This window comes from Gambusia affinis, linkage group LG10, assembly GCF_019740435.1.
Source record: "Gambusia affinis linkage group LG10, SWU_Gaff_1.0, whole genome shotgun sequence".
NCBI lineage: Eukaryota > Metazoa > Chordata > Actinopteri > Cyprinodontiformes > Poeciliidae > Gambusia > Gambusia affinis.
Window position 1 is genome coordinate 28,157,379 of NC_057877.1, and position 21,040 is coordinate 28,178,418.

A 21,040-nucleotide genomic window follows, 5' to 3' on the forward strand; every position below is an offset into this window, starting at 1 on the left:
CAGTTTTACTTACTGCTCTGAATGTGTTGTTCTTTCAGCAAATGGCCTTTTTTGAGCCTTCATACTCCAGTTAACGATTAATCAATTAGTTGACGATTATGTCAATAATCCATTAATCCAATAAAGCATTTCAGCTCTAAAACGTTGCATTGATTTTGAGGTATTTGGTCCGTATTAGTGTGTTTGCTCTCGTTTTGTCTTTCGCAGGTTTGCTGAGCAGCGCCGTCAGTTCTCGGTTCGCTCTGCGGCGGTGAAGCGGAAAGCGCTGCGAAGTTCCTTCCCGGTGCTGGAGCTCCCCCTGCTGCCCATCCAGCGCCACGTCTACGAGGCAAACCTGAGAAACAGCCGCGCCTGCCAAAACAAGTAGGTTCAGCTCACACATCACAGTGGATGAAAAATGCTAAATTCCTCATTTATTTACAGGAATTACAGAACTTATGCAGCAGTGCAGACATTTGTTAAGTCAAACAGTTGCCTCACCTTCTGTTCACTTCATGGAGATTAGGCTGGACAGTTGTGGATTTGACTGTGGGGTGGAAACAGGATGATCTGAATCAAAGCAACATTCTCTACCACCTGATAATCTGGTACATTCAGTTCAATTGAGGATGAAAATTGCAACATTTGTTCCATTTTCAGCTACTGTGGTTCTCTTTCAAAACGACCAAACCCTTTGAGCAACCTGTTCCCCTCCTCGCCTGTGGGGGCGCTGCACCAAGAACCACTGAAGGAAACTACATAAAAACCTCTGAACAGACACTGAGCACAACCTCCTTCTGCACGAAATGAAAACAAAAATGGAATAGCGTCAGATTTGAGGATTTCTCTTTTGTCTTTAGGAAAAGATCATGAGTCATTCCTTACTCCAGGATCAGCTGGAACCAAGCCTGTAGCTTGCATGGCTTGCCATTCATTTGATTGGAGGTGCATCCTCTCAACAGACCAGGATCAGCTCTGAACAAGCCTGTTAATGAGCCATTCATTTGATTTGAATTGGAGACTAGAAGTTTGCTTGTTTCTGGATTTGGACCCAGAATACCTTGCACTGTTCACCATCAGCTGAACCAAGATCTATGTTTATAGGTGGACCAGTTTTGTTTTTTGGTCCAAATCAGAGTCAATTCCCATTTACTCCTCCCAAACAAACCAGACTTTCCAGCACAGGTTATAATGGTTTTGGGTTTTTCATTACAGTTCAGTTTTATTTCGTTGTGACCTTTTGGTTTGTCTAATTTAGTTAGTTTTAATTATAGTGTTTTGTTTAGCTTTTATAATAGCAGTAGTTTTAGTTTTTCATACTTTGGTTAATTTTCAAGTAAAGAATTAAATTGAATGAGTAATGAATATTCATCAAAAGACAATTTTTTATTCCATTATTGTTAAACAACCAACTGACTGTGGTGGTCCAACAGTAAGCGCCGTAATTTGCAGACAGCTGATGGAAACCGTTTGTGTGGGGCAAAAATATCAATTTCACATTGGCATAGTTCCAGTTAGTCACAGTTTTCACCATTAATTATCGTTTTTATTTACAGAAATGGTTTCTGAATGTCAGTTTTCATTATTTTGTTATTTAGTTAAGTATAGTAACTTTGGTTTCCAGGACTGAAGTTTGTTTAAATCTGTTTTCCTCTGTTAGGTACACAGAGTTACAGCAGAAGGTGAGGCGAGGCGGAGGGGAAAATGCTGTAATCAGACACACACAGAGAAACAGGAAGCTGCTGGTCAGGGACCGCCTCCGCTTCCTGTTGGACGATGACGACTTCCTGGAGCTTTCCCCGTTTGCTGGGATGGGTCTGCCGTACGGCGACATCCCTTCAGCCGGCTGCCTGACTGGTCAGAAACCCCTCGCTGTGTCTTTGGTACTGTAACCTGAATGTCCAGCCCAGTCTGACTGAAGCTGCGTTTCCATTCACAATAAAATCGTACATTTTGACGTCACTTACGACACATAATGCAGTTAGGAATGTAGAGACATTACCATTCCTGACCAGAGGTGGTGCTAGACGAAAGACGAGACAATGAAGAAGAGTCAGTGTGTTGGTGAAATGCAAAGCAGTGGCTGCAGTTACATAAAACCTGACATTTATTTTTTTGTTTTTTAAATAAAATGTGTGTTTGTTCAATAGACTTCACAGCAAACGTAGTCTTGAAAACAATACAGTCCTGCATTCTTTGAAACAAACACCCAAAAATTACACTGACGTGAAAGTAGCTCTACTGGCACAAACCATGAAGAAGAAGACGACAGGAAGTAGCTAGAGGACGATAGGCGACATGTTTTGTTTTTAAAGATTTATCATGTGATTTTTATTGTGTTTCTTATTTAATGCAGGAATATTGACCAAGTTTTGAGCACATTTGTAACAGAAACACAGCCATTGCTTGTCTCACACACTTCCAGCTGAATGACGGCGCGTGCGTGTGTGTGCAGGTGTCGGCAGGATCAACGGCCTGTGGTGTGTGTTCATTGCCAACGACGCCACAGTGAAAGGCGGCACAGCGTATCCGATCACGGTGAAGAAGCAGCTGAGAGCGCAGGAGGTCGCCATTCAGAACCGGCTGCCTTGTGTCTACCTGGTGGACTCTGGAGGAGCTTTCCTACCTTTACAGGTTCATTTGATCACATTCAGGTGGATCCACCAACCGCCATGTTGGCTCCTAACACCTTTCTGTATCTAATAAATATCCAGTCAGAGATTTTTCCTGATAAGAACCAGGGAGGAAGGACTTTCTATAACGAAGCCATCATGTCTGCCATGAAGATCCCACAGGTAAAAAAAATGAGAATGAACCGATCCGCTTTTCCACTCTGATACCGATATCAGCTGATACAGAAAAACAGCTGAATTCAGCTGGATGCATTTCTGGGTTTAAACCAATGAAGAAGTAGGGATTTTATCATTTGAGGGATTATTTTTACAAAATGGTTTCTTATTGACCAGAGACATTTAGGTTCTTAATTTCAACACCAGTGAGTTTCGGCATCAGACAACCATTTTTAAAACTAAAAAAGAAGAGTTAGTGTCTATTTTCCATCAAAAATATTAATTTAAATTCATGGTGATCTTAAAGTTGCTCTGAGTTTGGATAGTTTGAAGCATTAATTGACAATATTTGAAGTTATTTTGATTCTAGATTGTAGGATTTCTTCCACAGTTGAACGTTCATCCTAAAGGACATCTGGAGGTGAAATATATGAGCCACCGCTTAATTATTTAGTGTTACTATGCAAGGTAAAAAAACAAAAAAGTATCCATTTATTTCAATGTTCATGAGTTTAAACAGACTTTTGTAAATTTTTTGGTAAAAAAAAAAAAAAATATTTCTTTATTTCAATGTTGAAGGGGAATTCAAATTAGTTGGATAAAATTCAGAACTAAAGGAGTTAAAATGTTTCTATTTTTAAAACACAGACATAAATGTACTGAATTACAAATTAATTTAATAACTCTGAACTTAAATACACCAATAGCTTCATTATCTTGGTCAAACACGTAAAAACTACATGATGTTTGTGTTTCTTCATTGTGTGAAGCACTTTGAGCTGCAGGACATTTGCAGATAAAGTATTTTAGGGCTTTTTGTGCATCTTTTTGGTCGATTTAAACGCCGTTATGGTCTGGAAGGTGGCGCTGGTGTGTGGGTCGTGCACCGCGGGTGGAGCTTACATCCCCACCATGGCAGAGGAGGCGGTGATGGTGCACCGGATAGGAACCATCTTCCTGGGAGGCCCGCCGCTCGTCAAAGCCGCTACAGGAGAGGAGGTGACCCCCGAGGACCTGGGAGGGGCCCGACTGCACGCCGAGTAAGGGCCGAACTTCAGAGCCGCTCCAAACTGGAATTACAAAAATATATTTGCTTTAAAAAAAGCATGCCAATTTAGAAAAATAACAAAAAAAGGTTTTTGTATGAAAATATTTTTACTTTGCAAAACTGCAATGGATTCAGATTTCAGATTTATTCGTATCCCAAAATGGGCAACTGATGTTCCAGCAAGTATAAAAACTAAAAGACAAAGTATCAAAGATTATTTTAAAAAATAATTTAAAAAAAAGGAACAACAAAAAATACCAAAAGGACATGAAATAGAAATCGACACATAATGGGAAGTTTACAGCAGTGTGTTTCATTACTGACCAACAGTTGCTACAAACACTAGATCAGGTGTGAGTCCCCCTACCTGCTCCTGCATTATGAAGAGACATTTCTGTAGGAACCAAGGAGCATTTGTACCTGTTACTGTTTATACCTGTTACTGTTTATACCTGTTACTGTTTATACCAGCAAGTCTGATGCCAGAAGGCAGAAACTGGAACTCAGTATGTAAAGATGAGAAGTATCATCAATAATGGCTTTAGTTTTCCTAATGATTTATTTTTTTACACAGTTCTGTAAGTGAGACAGCGACATCTCTCTGGAAAAGCATCCTTTCACTCTGACTTTTTGATTTCTGGATGTTAAAAAATCAAGAATCCAGCCCACCGCATTAAAATCCAGATGAAAGTTATTCAGACGTTTATCAATCAAAATCTGGGGCTGGATTGTATTAAAAGCCACTAGCTGCGTTTCTTTTACAAATGTCCACCAATCTTTGTCTATATTCTGCTGCTGTTGAAAAAACACAATTTCACAATTGCTGTGTTTCCATTAAATTCCAAATTAAATTAAATTAAAAATGAATAAACTAGTTTATGTGATAAGTCATTAAAATAATAACAGTGACGGATGTAAACAGTACATAAAATATTTTCATAATTCAGCGAATCGGAACAGACAACGTCTTATTCAGACATTGGAGCGATAAGCCCCGCCTCCTTGGGAGCGGCTACGTATGCAGCGTTTTGGGGAAAATGTAATCGGTAATTTTACAGAAGAGCTATGGGTTCAACACTTAAGAATGACAACTTTTTCTGATCCGCACATTGTCCAAAGAAACAAACTACAAACTACTTCCTGTCGTCTTCTTCAGCATTTCTGCCAGTAGTAACATCTGATTGTAGATCACAAGGCAAACAAAGAGTTTCCATCGCAGTGTTGTGAAATACACCCATTTCTATACGACTCATCTTAGCACAAAAACATTTTATCAAAAAACGTGAATTTTTCTCTAAATTGCCACATTTCTATTAAGCAAATCAATGGAAACGCAGCTACTTTTTTTTGCATCACATATGATCAACAGCCATATGCAACTACTGCCGGAAACACAGAAGAAGATGACAGGAAGTGGTAGGAGGATGATTGTTTATTTATTTGGATTATGTGCAGCTTTCAGCATCACACCGTTCATAAAAAGTTGTCACAGCTGTTCTGTAAAATCACCAAAATGTTGCAAATGTATCCATGGCAACGGCTAAATAAAACACAGCCGTTACATCTGATGGCTGAATTATGAAGATATTTCATCTATTTACATCCCTCAGAGCTGTGATTTTCAACAACTTATTACGTGAACAAGCTTAATTTAAATTACATTTTTATTTAATTTCTTATGTAATGGAAACACCACAATTGTAAAATTGTGTTGTGTTTTCTTTTAGTAGAATATAGACAAAGACATTTGTAATGGAAACGCAGCTGCAGAACTGATTGAAACTCTACCTCTGACTGCTGCTTCGTTTTAGGGTGAGTGGGTGTGTGGACCACTTTGCGTGGGAAGAGAAGGAGGCATTTGATCAAACAAGAAACATCATCTCCACCCTGAACTTCCACCTGCCTGAGGAAGAGGAGGAGGACACGGCGAAGAGGAAAGCAGCAGAGGAGCCGCTGCACAGTTCAGAGGAGCTTCTGGGACTCGCTCCTCGGAGCTACAGCCACACTCTGGATGTGAAGATGGTAACGACTGCTTCTAGATTACTGATTGATCTTATTGATTCATTGATAAGCTGCCATTTTCTTAAAAACCTGAGGATTGACTACCTTTCCATGACATAAAGGACTATGTTTTTCGTAATATGCTGAATAAAAAAAAAAATCTGTAGTATTAAATATTGGCTGAATAAACACAAACATCTGGATTTCTCTCATTTTTATAGAATAAAGGTTAGTAAAATATCCAAAAAGTAAGAGTACCACTCAACATATTTTTACTATAGTAAAAGTACAATGTAGTTGTCCAATTAATTATCCAAGTAAGAGTAAAAGAGTATTCGGTGAAAAGGCTATTTGAGTAACTATCTGATCAAAACAATAATTATATTTAAAAGGTACATCATTAGATAGACAAAAATCTAAATCTATGTGGAAATTTGGGTATTTTAAAGACCATAAATCAGTTTCTCTCAATGTTAAACTAACAAGAACTGTAGGCGTGTATCTGAAAAAATGCAAAAAAACAGGGATTAAGTTGCTGAACAGAAAAATAAAAGATGAAGAGAATATAGTATGTTTAACACTTACTCCTCCGCCATGAACAGAGATGTTCATACAGAAATACAGTTTCTCTTCTTGACGCATTGCTAAAACTTCGCTCCATTCATGACAGCTCTCAAAAATCCACGTTTCTTACTGAATTTCATTAATGTGAAACTTTGGGAATTTGTCGGGTGTTTATATTTTAAAACAGAACCGAATAAAGTCCATTTTGCATCCCATTCGGATTCCGTTTGGACCGTTTCTCTGTACCGTTCTGGTGAAGCGACGCCATCTTGTGTCAACGGCTTCGTCTATGACCACTGGTCATTGACCAGTGGCGCCCTCTGTCGGATGGCGGGCAAACTACAACACTTAAAGCAAGCGCCAACGGCCTGTATTGTATCGATAATCAATTGGAGCTAATTTTAATCTAATAAACCATTGATACACTAAAACATTAAATAGTTTTTTAATGCAGCCTGAGCGGTCCTGATCTGACCAAGTTGCGTTTTTGTTTCTGCTCAGATTGTGAGTCGACTGACAGACGGCAGCCGCTTCCTGGAGTTCAAAGGTCGATACGGAACCACACTCGTAACTGGTTTTGCAAAGATTCATGGGTAAAAACAACAAAACAACAACCGCTACTATATTCATATGTAATATGTTGCTTTAACAAAAATTCTTACCCAGCATTTTTGGTCTAGTTTCAAATTTAAATATCTTAGTACACTTGAAATAAGACAAAAATAACTTCGTAGTAACTTTTCAGCAAGAAACAGGAGCTTATTTTAAGTAAATAATTACTTAATATTGATGTAAAAACACTAGTTCCTTATAATAACCAGACATTTTCCCATATTACAAGTGATAAAATGGTTAAATAAAAACAACTGCAGATTGTGGCCATTTTTTTTTTTATTTGATTAATTGCCACAATAATCCATTTATTTTAGTTCTATCCCTATAATAAATTAATCTACTAAATTTGAAGCTCTGATTTAGCCTTTATATTTGAGCAAAAACATTCAGAATGTTTTTAACAGTAAAAGCAATAAATAAAATTAAATAGATTGAGTTTGACATTTCTGAGTATCAAGTCAAAATATTTGACTTTTGAAGTCAGAAAACTAAGACAAAAATTTCTGAAATCGCAAGATTTCAGAGTTGTTGTTTTTTTCCTAGCAAATATTTTACATTTAAATCATATTTCCTTTGGGTTGTTATTGAAAAAATAAAAAACATTTTGGATTAATCTCAAAATAAATAAAAAAAGATATTTTTGGCAGAAATATCCTCCTCAATTTTTTTATATTTACATTTACCCTAATATGCCATCATACATTTAGACACCTACTTTATTGTGTACTTTTAATCTATTGCCACTACTGATACAATGTTATAAAAATTTGTTTATTATTTATCTAAACAGTACTTCTCATTTTGACCATATAAATAACTATTTTAATCATATCTTCCGCTATTTTCATCTATAACAAACAATATTCTTATTTTATTTTTCTATTAAGGCTTTAAAGTCTGATTTTTTTGTATGCTCGTTTTTATGTTTTTAGCCACCTGGTAGGAATAGTAGCCAATAATGGAGCGCTAACATACGAAGCGGCGCTGAAAGGAAGTCATTTCGTCCAGCTGTGTGACCAGAGAGACGTACCGCTGCTTTTCCTCCAGAACACGGCGCCTGCAGCGGCGCTAACGCTTTCTGCCGCACAGGTAAAAGCAGCCGAATAACGATTTGTTATCTCCATGACAACAAAACATACACGAAGTTATTAAAGAGTAGACATGAGGAACTGGTAAAGCGATGAATATTAGAGATTCTTCTATCCTTTTCTGACAGGCAGAAACGAACAGCAACCGTCTGAAGGCTCAGGGTTCGATGATGTCAGCAGTGGCCTGTGCCTCTGTCCCAAAAATCACCGTGGTGATTGGTGGTTGCCATGGCGGCGACAGTTACGCCATGGTGATCAACTCTGTTTTTATCCCCTTTGTTTTTCTGTTTTTAATGTCTGTATCTTGAGTGATTTAGAACATAAAATTATGTCATTATATTGAGCTAATAGCTGCCATAAAGTTTGTTTTAAAAGATAAATATAAATTCAACTGAAAATACAATTTGAAAACTGAAGCAAAATTAAAGTAATTTGAAAAAGATTCTAAGCTACTTTTCAGATTCAAGGTTCTTTTTCCACTTTCAAATATTTTTCTGTCTAAAAATTGTTCAGTTTAAAGTTTTTTTAGTTTTCAGTTTCAAAATATTTTTAATTTCAAAATTTTCTTTTTTCAGTACAAAAATTAGTTGTTTAACATTTTTAGTTTCCAGTATAAAAACTGGAAACTAAAACCAAGGGCATCCAATTAGTTAATTCCTTAGAGCTAAATTGATGTCATAAAGTTTCTAAAAAAATATTTTAAAATTGAAAAAGATTCTAAATTCAATATCTTTTACTTAATATTTTTCCAGTATAAAAATAGTTTCACAATTTAAATTTTTTAAGTTTCCACATTAAAAGTATTTTTTTTCTTTTCAATTGTCAGTAAAAAAAACAAATATTTTGCAGTTTCAGTATTTTTAATTTTCCATTTTAAAAATTATTTTTCACTTTAAAAAATTTTTTTTCAGCATAAAAATGGTTTTTCAGTTTAAAAAATTATATTAAATAGAAGGGGTCCCAGGATTGAACCTTGTGGTGCCTCACATGTGATTTCTGTCTGCTCTGATGAGAAAATAGCAATTGACAACCAAAACAATGAAGCTCAACGTCTTCTTTTCCTCAGTGTGGGCGGGCGTTTGATCCCAACTTCCTGTTCCTGTGGCCCAACGCCAGAGTGTCGCTGGCGGCGCCGGGTCACGCCGACTCGTTGCTACCTGCCGACACCAAACAGGAAGAGGAGAAGAAGCTGAACGAGAAGCTGGAGGAGGAAAGTTCGGCGTTCTTTTCCTCTGGCAGGATGTGGGACGACGGAGTCATTCTGCCTCAGGAAACCAGGAAGGTAAAAATACAGAATTATTTTCACATAAGTTAATCCAGGAGGAAGCTGGAGAAGTCTGATTTTCTTTTCCTTCACAGGTTCTCAGAGACGCTCTGGATATTATCAAACAACAGCGCCACCAGCTGTCCACAGAGAAAAAACAGTCTGTGCTGCTCCGGATGTAGAAGCCTAACACTCCTGGTTTTCTGAGATCTGGATCCTGTTTTTAAGAGTCATCATGACTCACACTTTAATGCAGCAGACATTATTTCACTTCAGCAGATTCTGCAGAAAAAACGTCAGGGATGCTGAATGTCATTTTTACATTTTTAAAATTCCTTTTTTCTTCTGTGTGCAGCATAAAATAAATCTGCTCTAATGTGGATCTGCAGTTTGGAGCCTATAGATTCATCTTGATCTTTACAAATCCAAAAGGCCTTAACAGTTTTATCCCTCTAAACTGTATTTTGAAATACTGTCTAAAAACCCTACAAGCTTTTAACCCATATCTGTTTAATCTTTCTGTAATTAGAAATGTCTAAAAAATTTATTTATTCTTGTTTGTATAACATAAAATGACTGGCTGCTCACCTGGTGATTGTCTATAGTTATTACACGGCTCTGCAACATTTATCACATCACTACAATGGCATATTAGGAAAAACAGAATCAAGGAGTAAATTTCAGCCAAAAAACATTTTGGAAAAATTTTGGAGCTCCAAAAGTCATAAGTTTGAGAATAATCTCAGAAATCTTCTAGAAAAAAGTTACAAACGTTCTGAGTTTCAAAAGTCCAAAATTTATGAGAAAATTTTCTGAAATTAATCTGAGAAATTTCTCAAAGAAAACCACACTTTTCAGTTTTAAACAGACTGTTTATTTGACATATACAGTCGAGACACATCAACAATTTGTATCCATTATATAAATGTATTAAACTGGAATGTTAAGTGTTTAAAATTGCTCTGAAATATGATACCAACATGCTTTTTTTAACCTCAAACAATGAAGGAAAAGTAAACTCCAATACATGAGGAGGCGCGAAGAATAAAGCAGATGTGGATTCAGTAACATAAACTAAAATAACTTCAAGGTCTGATTGAAAAGACAGGAAATAAAAGCACAGGAGCAACAGGACCATGAGAAAGTGGTGAGTCTGACTGAGGCAGCATGATTATGTAATCATGCTGCCTCCAGTATTAATTGATAACCAAATCTTGAACACAGATGTAAAATTTCATTTAACTGAAGGGTCATAAAACAGTCAAGTACATTAGTGTTCTAGAATTTATCTGGAAAAAAATCATTTAGGGAAAGATAAAAGTGCTAAATGTTTTCAAAGTTAGCAAAAATGCTAACTGAAAAACTAACATAATTTTTGAAAAATCATATACACAAATCCAAATGTAAGAAAATGTCTCCCAAGTTTTGTGTTTTTCTCAATGAGTTTTTATGTTATGTAAAATTCATTAAAGTAATGGTGAGCCCTAATGCTAAGAATTCAGATCATTGTAGAACATAATTTAGCATGTTAGGAACCTGAAATTATCCGATTTTCAATGTTTTTATAAATTTTTTTACTTTCCATTCTGCGTTTATGCTGTTAATTTCTCATTTGTTTCCTAATACTTATTTATGTGTGTATTTGTATTACTGCCTTGTTTGTAAATCTTTAAATAAAAAAGAAAAATTAGCTCTGCTGTTAGCAGATTAGCGGAAATGTGCCTACCATTGACAACACAGCTAAAAGTGAACTAAAGAACAAAAAACAACAAGCTTCTAATTGTGCCTTTTTATTTCCAAAGCCAATAGTTTTCCTTTGATTTTAATTACATGAAACAAAAAATTTATAACGTTTACGTCCTGCTGCTCAGTAGCTTTAAATCCATGTCATTACTGAAACCTTAGCAGTAAGCAGAGTGGTATTTGATTTAAAAACTGTTCTGAATGTATCACTGTCATCAATAAGGATGAAACGGGGATTAACTGGTGAGTTTAGGGTGAAGGAGGAGGTTTATACATCCCGTGTAAAGTGACCGGGATGACGGTGGTGACTTCGGCCCTAGCTAGCTCCGTTAGCGTCACGGCGTCCAGAACCAGCAGGAAACCTGGTCTCTCTGCGCCCGGCTTCACCACAACACTCAGCAACACGCCTGCAGAAGTCAGACAGACGATTAATATGCTGTCGTAGTTTGGCTGCCATCCAGTAGATGGCGCCAATGGTCAGCGCAACCACCTGATACACTCTGAAATAATAGCAGTAAATAAATAATGACACTTTTAAAGCGAAGTTGGACTAAAAAAATCTCAATTCAAGAGCAATAAATGTGTCAACTTTTCATTATTTTGTTAATAATTGCAACTTTAAAGCAAATTTGCATTAGAAAAGTCATTAACTTAAACTTTCTTACCTTCGTCTTCCTTTGTGGCTCCAGGTGAGGAAACAAATAGCGGCTCTGATGGGTAACAGTCCTCCTCCTGCCACACCCACGTCTCTTTGGTCTGGACATTCAGCTTGACAATCTGAGGCAGAAACCAACAGCAGGTAACAAATGTGTGTGTGTGTGTGTGTGTGTGTGTGTGTGGGAGAGAGGTGGACTCCACTCTGTCTCTGTCTCTCTCTCTCTCTCCTACCCTGTCAGGGATGAAGTGGTTGAGTCCGAGGCCGTATGCGAATGAGTATTTCTTTCCACAGCACTTGGAGTAGTTAATCTGTGGAAACTCAAAGGCTGAAAAAGACAAAAGAGACAAAAAAAAAATCATTCTTATATAAGATTTCACTTTGTTTTAGGGTGTCATGTCACTTTAAATCTCAATAAACTGATGCTGGCCACACCCCCAACTCAACATTTACACTGGCATGTGAAAATGGCTGCAAACAGATGTGCTACTATTCTACTGTACATTTTTGAAAAGCAGAAGTGGAGCCTCCAGCACAACAAACAAGAATGCATCAAGTGTTTTCTGGATGGGAAGTCAACAATAAAGTACTTTCTTTTCCAGCAGCCATTGTACAGCGCATACAGAGGTGAAACCAGCTGACCAAATGTGCTGGAACTCTGCTGGAGTTGCTAGGCAACGACTGGAACTGTGCTGGGGTTGCTAGGTAACGGGTAAGTGCCAGTGGAATGTGATTTTACAAGGTTTTTGTACAAGGTTTTTAAAACGGCTCATTTCCAAACACCCAAAAGCATTAACTTATTGCTATTCAGACTGTTTTTAGAAGCTGTAAAAACCAAAAAGGAAGAATGAATATGTGCAAAAATGTGACATTTGCATAACAGTTTCCCTTTAAAATACCAACACATTTCTTCCCAAAAGCAGAAACTGTCAGCTTTCCTAAAAAAAAAATTAAATCATCTTTCTTCATCTCTAAATTGATTAAAATTCTAAAATTTAAAACTTCTAATAGTTTTGATTCAGTAGTTTTTCTATATCTGTGTTTCGTAATTTTATTGTGTTCATCACTGATGTTAACTTTTCATTTTAATAAACTGTTAAAGTTCCTTCTAGTGACAAGTGAATTAGCTACGGCTATTTACACATTAGGTTGTTTTGATCTATGCTTTTGTATTTGTCCCTGTCAAATAAACAATAAATTAAATTAATAAATACAAATAGAGTGAGATTTTGATTTCTTGGGGGGTAATTTTAAAGTAGAACGGTTAAGCAAACCTGTGGCTTCAGCCCAAAACAACATTTCTCTGTAAAACATGATTGCATCTTAGCAAAAATGTAAAAACAGGTCATGATCAAACATCTTTCTTAAAACTAAATTGGCAATTTTTTTTAGCCACAAAAGGAAGGTGATATTTTGTGTGTGTGTGTGTGTGTGTGTGTGTGTGTTCACCCTGTCTTGGTCCAGAGAACAGAACTTCAGGCTCCAGCCAGATGGATCCGTCGCTGTGCAGGACGGCGGTTGCTGTCGTGTAGGACAGAGACACGAGGTTTCGGCCTTGTTCTTCCTGAACAAACGCAAAAAGTAAAAAAAATTATAAAAAGTTTCCAACTTTTTAAACTCAAAAAATTTCTAGAAAAAAAAAAAAAAAAAAAAAAAAAAAAAGTGAGAACTTGAGGACAGGAAATGGAACAGCTGTGCAACAGACTTCAAAATAAGAGCAGGACTATGAATGAAGAGTTCTCAACAGTTGTTTACCAAAACTTCAACACAGATGTCAAAACTTCAATCAAATCAAAGTTTACGAAACAGCCAAGGAAATTAGCAGTTTAGAACGTTTTTTTGGAAAATTTATTTAGGGGAAGCTAAGTGCGCTAAACATTTTCATAGTTAGCTAACGTGCTAAGCTAAAAACAATTATTTCAAGCAATACGTGAATATTGCTTGAAATAGTTCAGGCAATATTGAACTATATTGTTCAATATTGCTTTTATAATATCCTATTATAAAAAAAGGATAATAGTGAACGATACATTAACACATTAACACAATATCTAAGGACATTATAGAATATATGGTTAATGTAAAATATAATTTTGATTGAAGTTAGCACCTTAGCATTAGCCTCTGCTAAATAGTGCTTTAACATTAGAATAACTATGTGTTATGATTTGTGCTTTATGATTAAATGGTAATGGTGTTTTTAACAGGATAAAATGAGATTAGATTGGCAGCGTAAAGTGGTGGTTTCTGCTCTCACCCTGTGAATATCCAACGGCAGAACGTATCGTCTGACCTCCGGCTGAGGCGCACGCATCGCCGCTTTCTTCACCTCCTCCCACTCCTGCCTTAGGTTGGCCAGGTACAGGTAGTTGTACACAAAATCATGCCTGGAAGTACGAATCAAATATCAGTGTTTCTATCAACAAATGGAGATACCCGGAGCTTCTCAATCACCCTTTCCATGTGCAGAGGTCGACCACAATGAATCCCTGGTCTTCGTAGGCGTTGATGTGGTGAAACAGGTTGAAAGCCGAGGTTCTGAATTTGTGGTTTGTCATGTAACCTGCAGGATCCTTAGTGGCCAAGTGGAACCATGTCTGCAGCAAATAAACACTAAATGATTCAAAGGAATGGGGGAAAAAAATCAATGTTTTGATGTTTTATATTGTAGAGCAGGGACGTAGCCATGGGGTTGGCTGGAGGGGCCCCACACCTCTGCTTAAAATCTGATTGGACAGCCTAATCAGAGGTCCTGATCAGTTTGTCAGATTTTCAACTTTCAAGCTCAGAAATTTCCAAGTTTCTTCTTTAAAGTTTCTGTGAATAATCTAAAAGTTTTTCAGTTTTTATTGCCAACTTCTGACTCTTTGAGACTCAAAAATTTCCAAATATTTTCTACAACATTTTTGAGAAGAATCTCAAATTTTCTGAACTTTGAATTGCAAATCTTCACATTTTTAAGCTCAGAAATTTCTGTGTTGTTAGAAAATTTCTGGGATCATTCTAAAAATGTCTTGGTGAACATTTCTGCCTCATTTTTCTATTTTGGCCCATTACACTGTTGTACTGTAACAAACAAATCTGATGCATAGTTTTCACATGCCAAACAGATCCACGTGTTTTGTTTGGGTAAAGAAATTGTTTTGCTAAAATATTTAAATTTTAGTACACCACCATTGTTCTGTTTGTGCCCCTGCTTGGCCCCCTAAAGGTAAAACTCTAGGGCCGCCCCTGCGTGAGTGAAGCTTGGACGCTGATTTTCCGTCGTTACCCCCATGTTTTCGTTGGATTCAAAGCAGTCCATGTACGTTGCTCCTCTGACGCTCCAAGACGACAGAAACTTGAGCAAGTTGATCTTCACCGGCTGCTCCACAAACACAAAGTAGTTCTCAGTCATACCAAAACTACGGAGAGCAAAACAGACCAAAACAGACTGATTTAAATGGACTAAACTGGTGAAAAGTAAAAGAAAAAGGTTTTCTGGAATATAAATGTGAACCTGTGGATGTAGGAAGGCTTTAATCTTTCACTGCTGGGTAGTTGGACCACAACTTGGGATTTCTCAATGGGATCTGATTTATCTAAGGACAAAAATCAGATTTTACTGATATTTATTTTGCTTCATTTTATTTTCGACTTTATTGTTCAGAGTAAATTTTTCCTGTTGGAAAAAATTTACTCTGACAACACAGATTGACCAACAGACCATAGAGGAACACAACACGTATTTCACGTTTCTCTCTGCGTTTCCTGCTGACGGCGTTTCCCACCTTTCTGTGCCGGCGGGATCTTGACGATGTTGTACGCCAGACTCATGTTTTTGCCGAAGCAATTTCCGATGTTGTAGAGTGAACCGTCTGCGTCAACGTGGGGATGCGCTGTAACTCCGTTAATGGACAGATATTTACACAGATCCACCTGAGAAACAAATGAAGAAAATCACAAAGAAAACACCTGATTAACCTGGAAATTTGTTTCCCCAAATTTATTAAGTTACACAATACAAAAATTAACAGCAATATTTTGGTTTATTTAGTCTGTGATAGGGGGAAAAGTAGAGGTTTAATTTTCTAAATTATATTTTACCAATGTTGTAGTTCCAAACTAAATACTTTAACTTGCTAATTAAATATTAAATATTTAGTAAGGAAGCTAAATATATTTAGCTTTGTAGCTAAATATTTGGTAAGCAAAATAAATATTCAGCTTAAAATAAAATATTTAATTAGAAAGCTAAATATTTTGGTCCGAGCTAAGTATTTATCTTGCTATCAAGCTAGCTAAATATTGAGCTTCGGAGCTCAATATTTAGTTATCAAATTTAATATTATTAGGTTCCTTGCTAAATAATTTCCCAGCTAAGTATTTAGCTAGGAACCTAAATATTCCTGATACAGTCAGTCTTCAGTCAGAGGCATCTTCGGATTCGTTGGAAGACTGACTGCTTGTGGAAATCTTTCTGCCTCCAGCATCTCATCCAGAACGACTCTTTGAAAATACTTGGATGAAATTATTTCTGACATTTAATTTTCCATTGGAATAAATAAAGTATTAGTGAACTGAATTGAATGATTTCAGCTGAATTCTGACCTTCTTACCTTCTTCAGTGTCTCCAGTGAATCTGGATCCACTTTGGTGATGAAGTTTGTCTCTGTGACGGCGTAAAAATCCTCACCGATCGGATAAACGTTTACTAAGCAGTTATCTGTCACTTCAATGCCTCTGAAGTACGTAAAGAACCTGAACAGACACAAGCACAGTAAGAAACGGATTTAAACTCAGCTTTAGACCTGCATTGTGCCTAAGATGTTTTTAATTAAATGAATTATTTGTGTTAACATCCAGGGAAACATTAACAGTCAGTTTTACCTGGAGAAAATGTTTTTGCAGGGGTCTGGATAGGCAGTGGTGCCGAACTCTGTGATGACGACCCGGTTTTCTGTCATGGCCCGAACATATGCATCCGTCCTGATGAACCTGAAACAATGATTACAAACTTACCTGCAAAAATAACCAGCAATGCTGCTTTTCCTGCCTACAGACATAAATTCTGCACAAAAACAACTCAAAATCTTCACATGAACATAAAAAGAAACTTTTTATTTGCAGAGATTCTTTCAGTTATTGTTGTGGTTTATTGTTTTAGTCAGAATCAGATTTATTTGTCTAGATTCTGGAAAAAAAAAACCAGCGTAAAGAAACTTAAGAGGAAATAAAATATAGCAAGTATAACGGCATATCAGGGCCATTAAAGATAAAAAATGGTACATGTTCAACAACAAAAACATCAGAAACTTTGAGACTCATGTCAGAAATTTTCTTGACAAAACATGAAAATTTCACAGTTTTACAAAAACTTGCAAGAAAAAAAATCTTTAAATTAATCTGAGAAATTTTCTGGAAATGAACATGGAAATAATTGAACTTGAGTCAAAAATTTGCAAAAAATCAATTTGAAAATAATCTCAGAAATTTTCTGGAGAAAAAACAAGAAGGTTTCGTAGTTGGAAAATGCTAGAATCTTCTAGCAAGAAGCATTCTAAGGTTAAAATGTCAAAAATCATTTCTGAAACTCAGAAATCTGCTTATTTTTCTGGAAGATTTCTGAGATTAATTTAAAAAGTTTTTTCTTGCAAATTTTTGACTTTTCAAGCTCAGAAATTTAAAAATATTTTGATTCATTTCAAAATTTCTGGGTTTTGTTTCAAGAAAATTATAAACTTTTGAAACTCATAAATTCCTAGGTTTTTCTAGAAAATCACTGAGGTTTTTTGGCAGGAATTTTGTTCCACAATGACCCTAACATGCAGCCGTAAGTGTGCTTATGTAAAGGCAGCAGCTGAACATTTTAAAATTTGCGATGCATTCTTACTTTCTGAAGTACGTCACCTGATCGCCCTTCAGGTCAAACTTGTGGATCAGCGCTTGTCCGTCAAACAAATGGTGGAACGGTTCGTCTCCGATCTCGAAGAGACCCGGACCCATCCGTAGGACGCTTCCTCTGAGCCACAACGGGAAAACACCTGAGGGGACAGCTCATCAAAACCATCTGATTATAACACAACACACGTTCCTCCATCATTTATTGTCCTCATATCGACTCTTCTGATCTTCCGTATTTCCTCCTGTTGGATTGAATGGTTTATATGGCAAGTCAATTTAAGATAAAATTGGTTACAATCCAGATATCTGAAAGTGGTTTATGACTAAATATATTAGTAAATTAAGATATCACTAATTACATTTTGACTCCCATAAATGACATCAGATTCACTTTTAATTTGTATGTGAGATTTAATTCAAAACACCTAATGAATTACTGAATGTCTGAAACAAAGATTTAAAATATCAACAATTAAAGTAAATTAAAGATATCTGACCTTTTGTTCTGATTGGTTATACTTCTAATTTAACATATCTTTAATGTATTTTTTAGTACTAAAATAAATTTCACAAGTCAGTGACGTTACTTTGGATTAGCTTTCTGTTTAGTCAAAACATCACAGATTTATGTTACATTTTCAATGGATAAAAAAAATAAAAATAGTAATTTGAGATGAATGTAATTGAAGATCTCAATTATTATTCTTACCAGTCAGAATTGAAATGTAGAGATCTTAAGTTACCATTCTGGATAGTCAAAATGCATTTTTACATATCTGGAGTTTAATTACAGATCATCAGACAAAACAGATTTTATGATGAAACAGTTTTCTACATATTTTAGCAAAGGACATTTCTGCAAAAGTTGCCAGTGACGCATAAAGTCCATTTTAACAGCTTGTTGAATAATTGAGGTTAGTAAAGTTTGTTCTTATGTTTATAGTTGTTAATAAATAAATCTCCCATCTGTTTTTACCAGTTATTTCTGCAGAAATCGGCTCATTTAGTTCCTCCACCGTCTCAAAGATCTTCCGGTAACCTGCAGCAGGATGTTCCACTCTGACAACAAAGTTGAAACCACACTGAATATGTCAAACGTCAGACATAACTAGAGGATTAAATCATGTGAATTTATGTAAGTGAGATCATTTTCTATTTTTAATAAAATTATGAAACACTCAAACTTCATTTCTTTATGGTCAAAATGTATAAAGTTTTGTAGAAAGAGATAAAGATTTTATCATAACAAAATGTGGAAAAAGTGAATACGTTTAAACAGGCTGAAGACTGAGAATGTACTTTTATGTGTAAATGGTATTGAGTAACATTTCTGGCGCATTAAATTGATTCACAAATCATAACTGTTTACGGTTCCCATCAGTCCTGCAGCTTCACAACACCAGCTTTCAATTTGTCCTCTACGCTCATTTTACATTCCTTTGTTAGTCTGGACTTCCCATCTGATTCTTCTCCTTAATCTTCCTTTTAAAGTTTTACAATCTTCTTTTCTCTATTAAATGTTTTGGAGAAAAGTCTGCAGGTTCATCTCTTAGGTGGTTTTAAACATTAAAAACAGCTTTTTAAAAGTTTTCTTTATTATCTTTGGAACTGTAAAAGCTGGAATGGTTAGGCTGTTTTTCCAAATCTGGGAAACTTTCCATCTCATCTCAACACTGTAAAAACAAAAACCGTATTTTTGGTCTAGTTTCTAATCTAGAGCAAATATTTAGTTGGTGAAGTTTTACTTTGAAATGAGACAAAACTAACTTGAAAGTAACTTTTCAGCTAGAAATAGAAGCTTGTTTTAATTCAGTAATCCCTTAATATTCATGAAAAAGTTTTAGTTCCACTGGCAGATTATTTTACTTATTTCACAAATGACAGGCCTTGTGCCGTTACCTAGCAACCACAGCCAGGCCCAGCCGGTTACCTAGCAACCCAGTTCTAGTTCCACTAGCAGATTATTTCACTTAATACAAGACATTTGACCTATTTTATAAGTGAAATAATTTGCCTGGTACTTTTTATTAATACCAAGGAATTAAAACAAGTTCCTGTTTGTTGGTGAAAACTTATTGGTAATTTTGTTTAGTCTAATTTCAAAACATTTGTACTAGAAGCTAGAAGATGATACTGAAGATTTTGTTTTTTTTTTCAGTAAAATGTCTCTGGTTTCATTTCAGAAAACCAAAACATTTCCATACCAGAAAAACACAAAATCTTACAAAGTTTTTATTGATTTAGTTTCTTACTACAGTGGAATTTGGACAAAACTAACTCAGAAGTGAAATATTCCACTGGCAGAATATTTCACTTTTAACGAGATTTTTGAAATAATCTGCCAGTGGAACTAGTACTTTTTATCTATATCAAGTACTTATTTACTTAATACAAGCTACTTCTGACTGAAAAATCATTTTTAACTTAGTTTAGTTTTATATCAAGCGTATTAAGACACTTGGTAAGATTTGGTGTTTTCTCTTCCAGTAAAACGTCTCAAAAAGCTGAAACATTTCAACGTCAGAACTGACTCTACCGTTTTCTCTCTATTTTCAGAGTAAATAATGGAAATATTTCCTCACCGGCTGACCATGTTGTTGCTGAATCTCTGGACTCGCCGACTGCTTTCAGAAGAGAGTCTGGTTCGGATTTAAACCACAAACATTTCCTGCTGCTCCCCCATCCTTCCTCCCTCCTCCTCTTCTTCTCTTTTCTCCTTTCAAGCCTCCTTTCTTCCCCTCCTCCTCCTCAAACCTTCCTCCCCCAGCCTCCCCTGGGCTGAACAGACCACCTTTGTCTCGGCTCCTTTCAGACGCCAGAGTTTCGCCTCCATGTTGGATTTTCTCTCGACCTGGAAACCCGACCAATCTCTCCTCCTAATGATGTGGGTCGCACCAGTAAAGTTGAATTTTAAAACCCGCCGTTCTTTGTAGTTGGATGAACATGCAGAAACAATTAGAGCTGATTAGTTCCTGATGGTTTTCAGCAAACGTTTGGGAAACTTTCTGTTTCTTTACTTTTGAAGGAAGGAGAGTGAATCTGGAAAACATTTTAAGTCTCTAACTTTTATAGAAAATATATATTTTTAGACATTTGTTGAAAGTGTAACTATGTTATGAGACAAATAATCTGTAAAAAATAGAAAAGGATTTAACTAGAATCAACCAATCAGAGGCAGGAGGCGGGTCTTAGGGCTGTCCATCATCCAGTCGTGAATGCTAAGTCTAGTTAGCATGGCCACTGATGTTAGCGGATAGACAGTTTCCCTGTAGTTGTTTCTCTGCCGTTACTACATTTAGCTGCAACTACATGAGTTAGATTGACAGCGCTAAGCCCCGCCCCCTGGCTCTGATTGTTGTTTTTTTGTGCATTTTTTCAGACACCAATAGCAGCTAAAGAGCAGGCGAAGGA

At 36.3% G+C, this 21,040-nt stretch overlaps 2 protein-coding genes across 4 annotated transcripts in view; both read right to left on the reverse strand.

The window, feature by feature from the left end:
• fnbp1l (formin binding protein 1-like) overlaps positions 1-6,671 on the reverse strand; it is a 63,312-nt gene extending 56,641 nt beyond the window's left edge. For 2 of the 3 annotated variants that reach the window (XM_044130585.1, XM_044130584.1), the window contains exons 1-2: positions 6,403-6,671; positions 3,672-3,838 (exon numbers count right to left, since the gene is read on the reverse strand). In XM_044130585.1, coding sequence (XP_043986520.1) covers positions 3,672-3,838; positions 6,403-6,459 — 224 coding nt within the window. In that variant the 5' untranslated portion in view covers positions 6,460-6,671. Of the gene's footprint in view, positions 1-3,671; positions 3,839-5,719; positions 5,832-6,402 lie in introns of those variants that run through there. The other variant, XM_044130586.1, reaches the window with a different exon arrangement.
• Positions 6,672-9,134: 2,463 nt separating this feature from the next.
• LOC122839182 (retinal Mueller cells isomerohydrolase-like) lies at positions 9,135-20,497 on the reverse strand. Its single transcript, XM_044130587.1, has 14 exons — positions 20,212-20,497; positions 18,606-18,688; positions 17,619-17,769; positions 16,616-16,723; positions 16,345-16,486; positions 15,517-15,664; positions 15,246-15,327; positions 15,018-15,150; positions 14,201-14,343; positions 14,004-14,133; positions 13,196-13,310; positions 11,980-12,074; positions 11,757-11,868; positions 9,135-11,498 (listed from the first exon to the last, which is right to left on the reverse strand). The coding sequence occupies exons 1-14, from the start codon at positions 20,220-20,222 to the stop codon at positions 11,341-11,343; spliced, it is 1,611 nt and encodes a 536-aa protein (XP_043986522.1). The 5' UTR covers positions 20,223-20,497; the 3' UTR covers positions 9,135-11,340.
• Between the last annotated feature and the right edge of the window lie 543 nt (positions 20,498-21,040).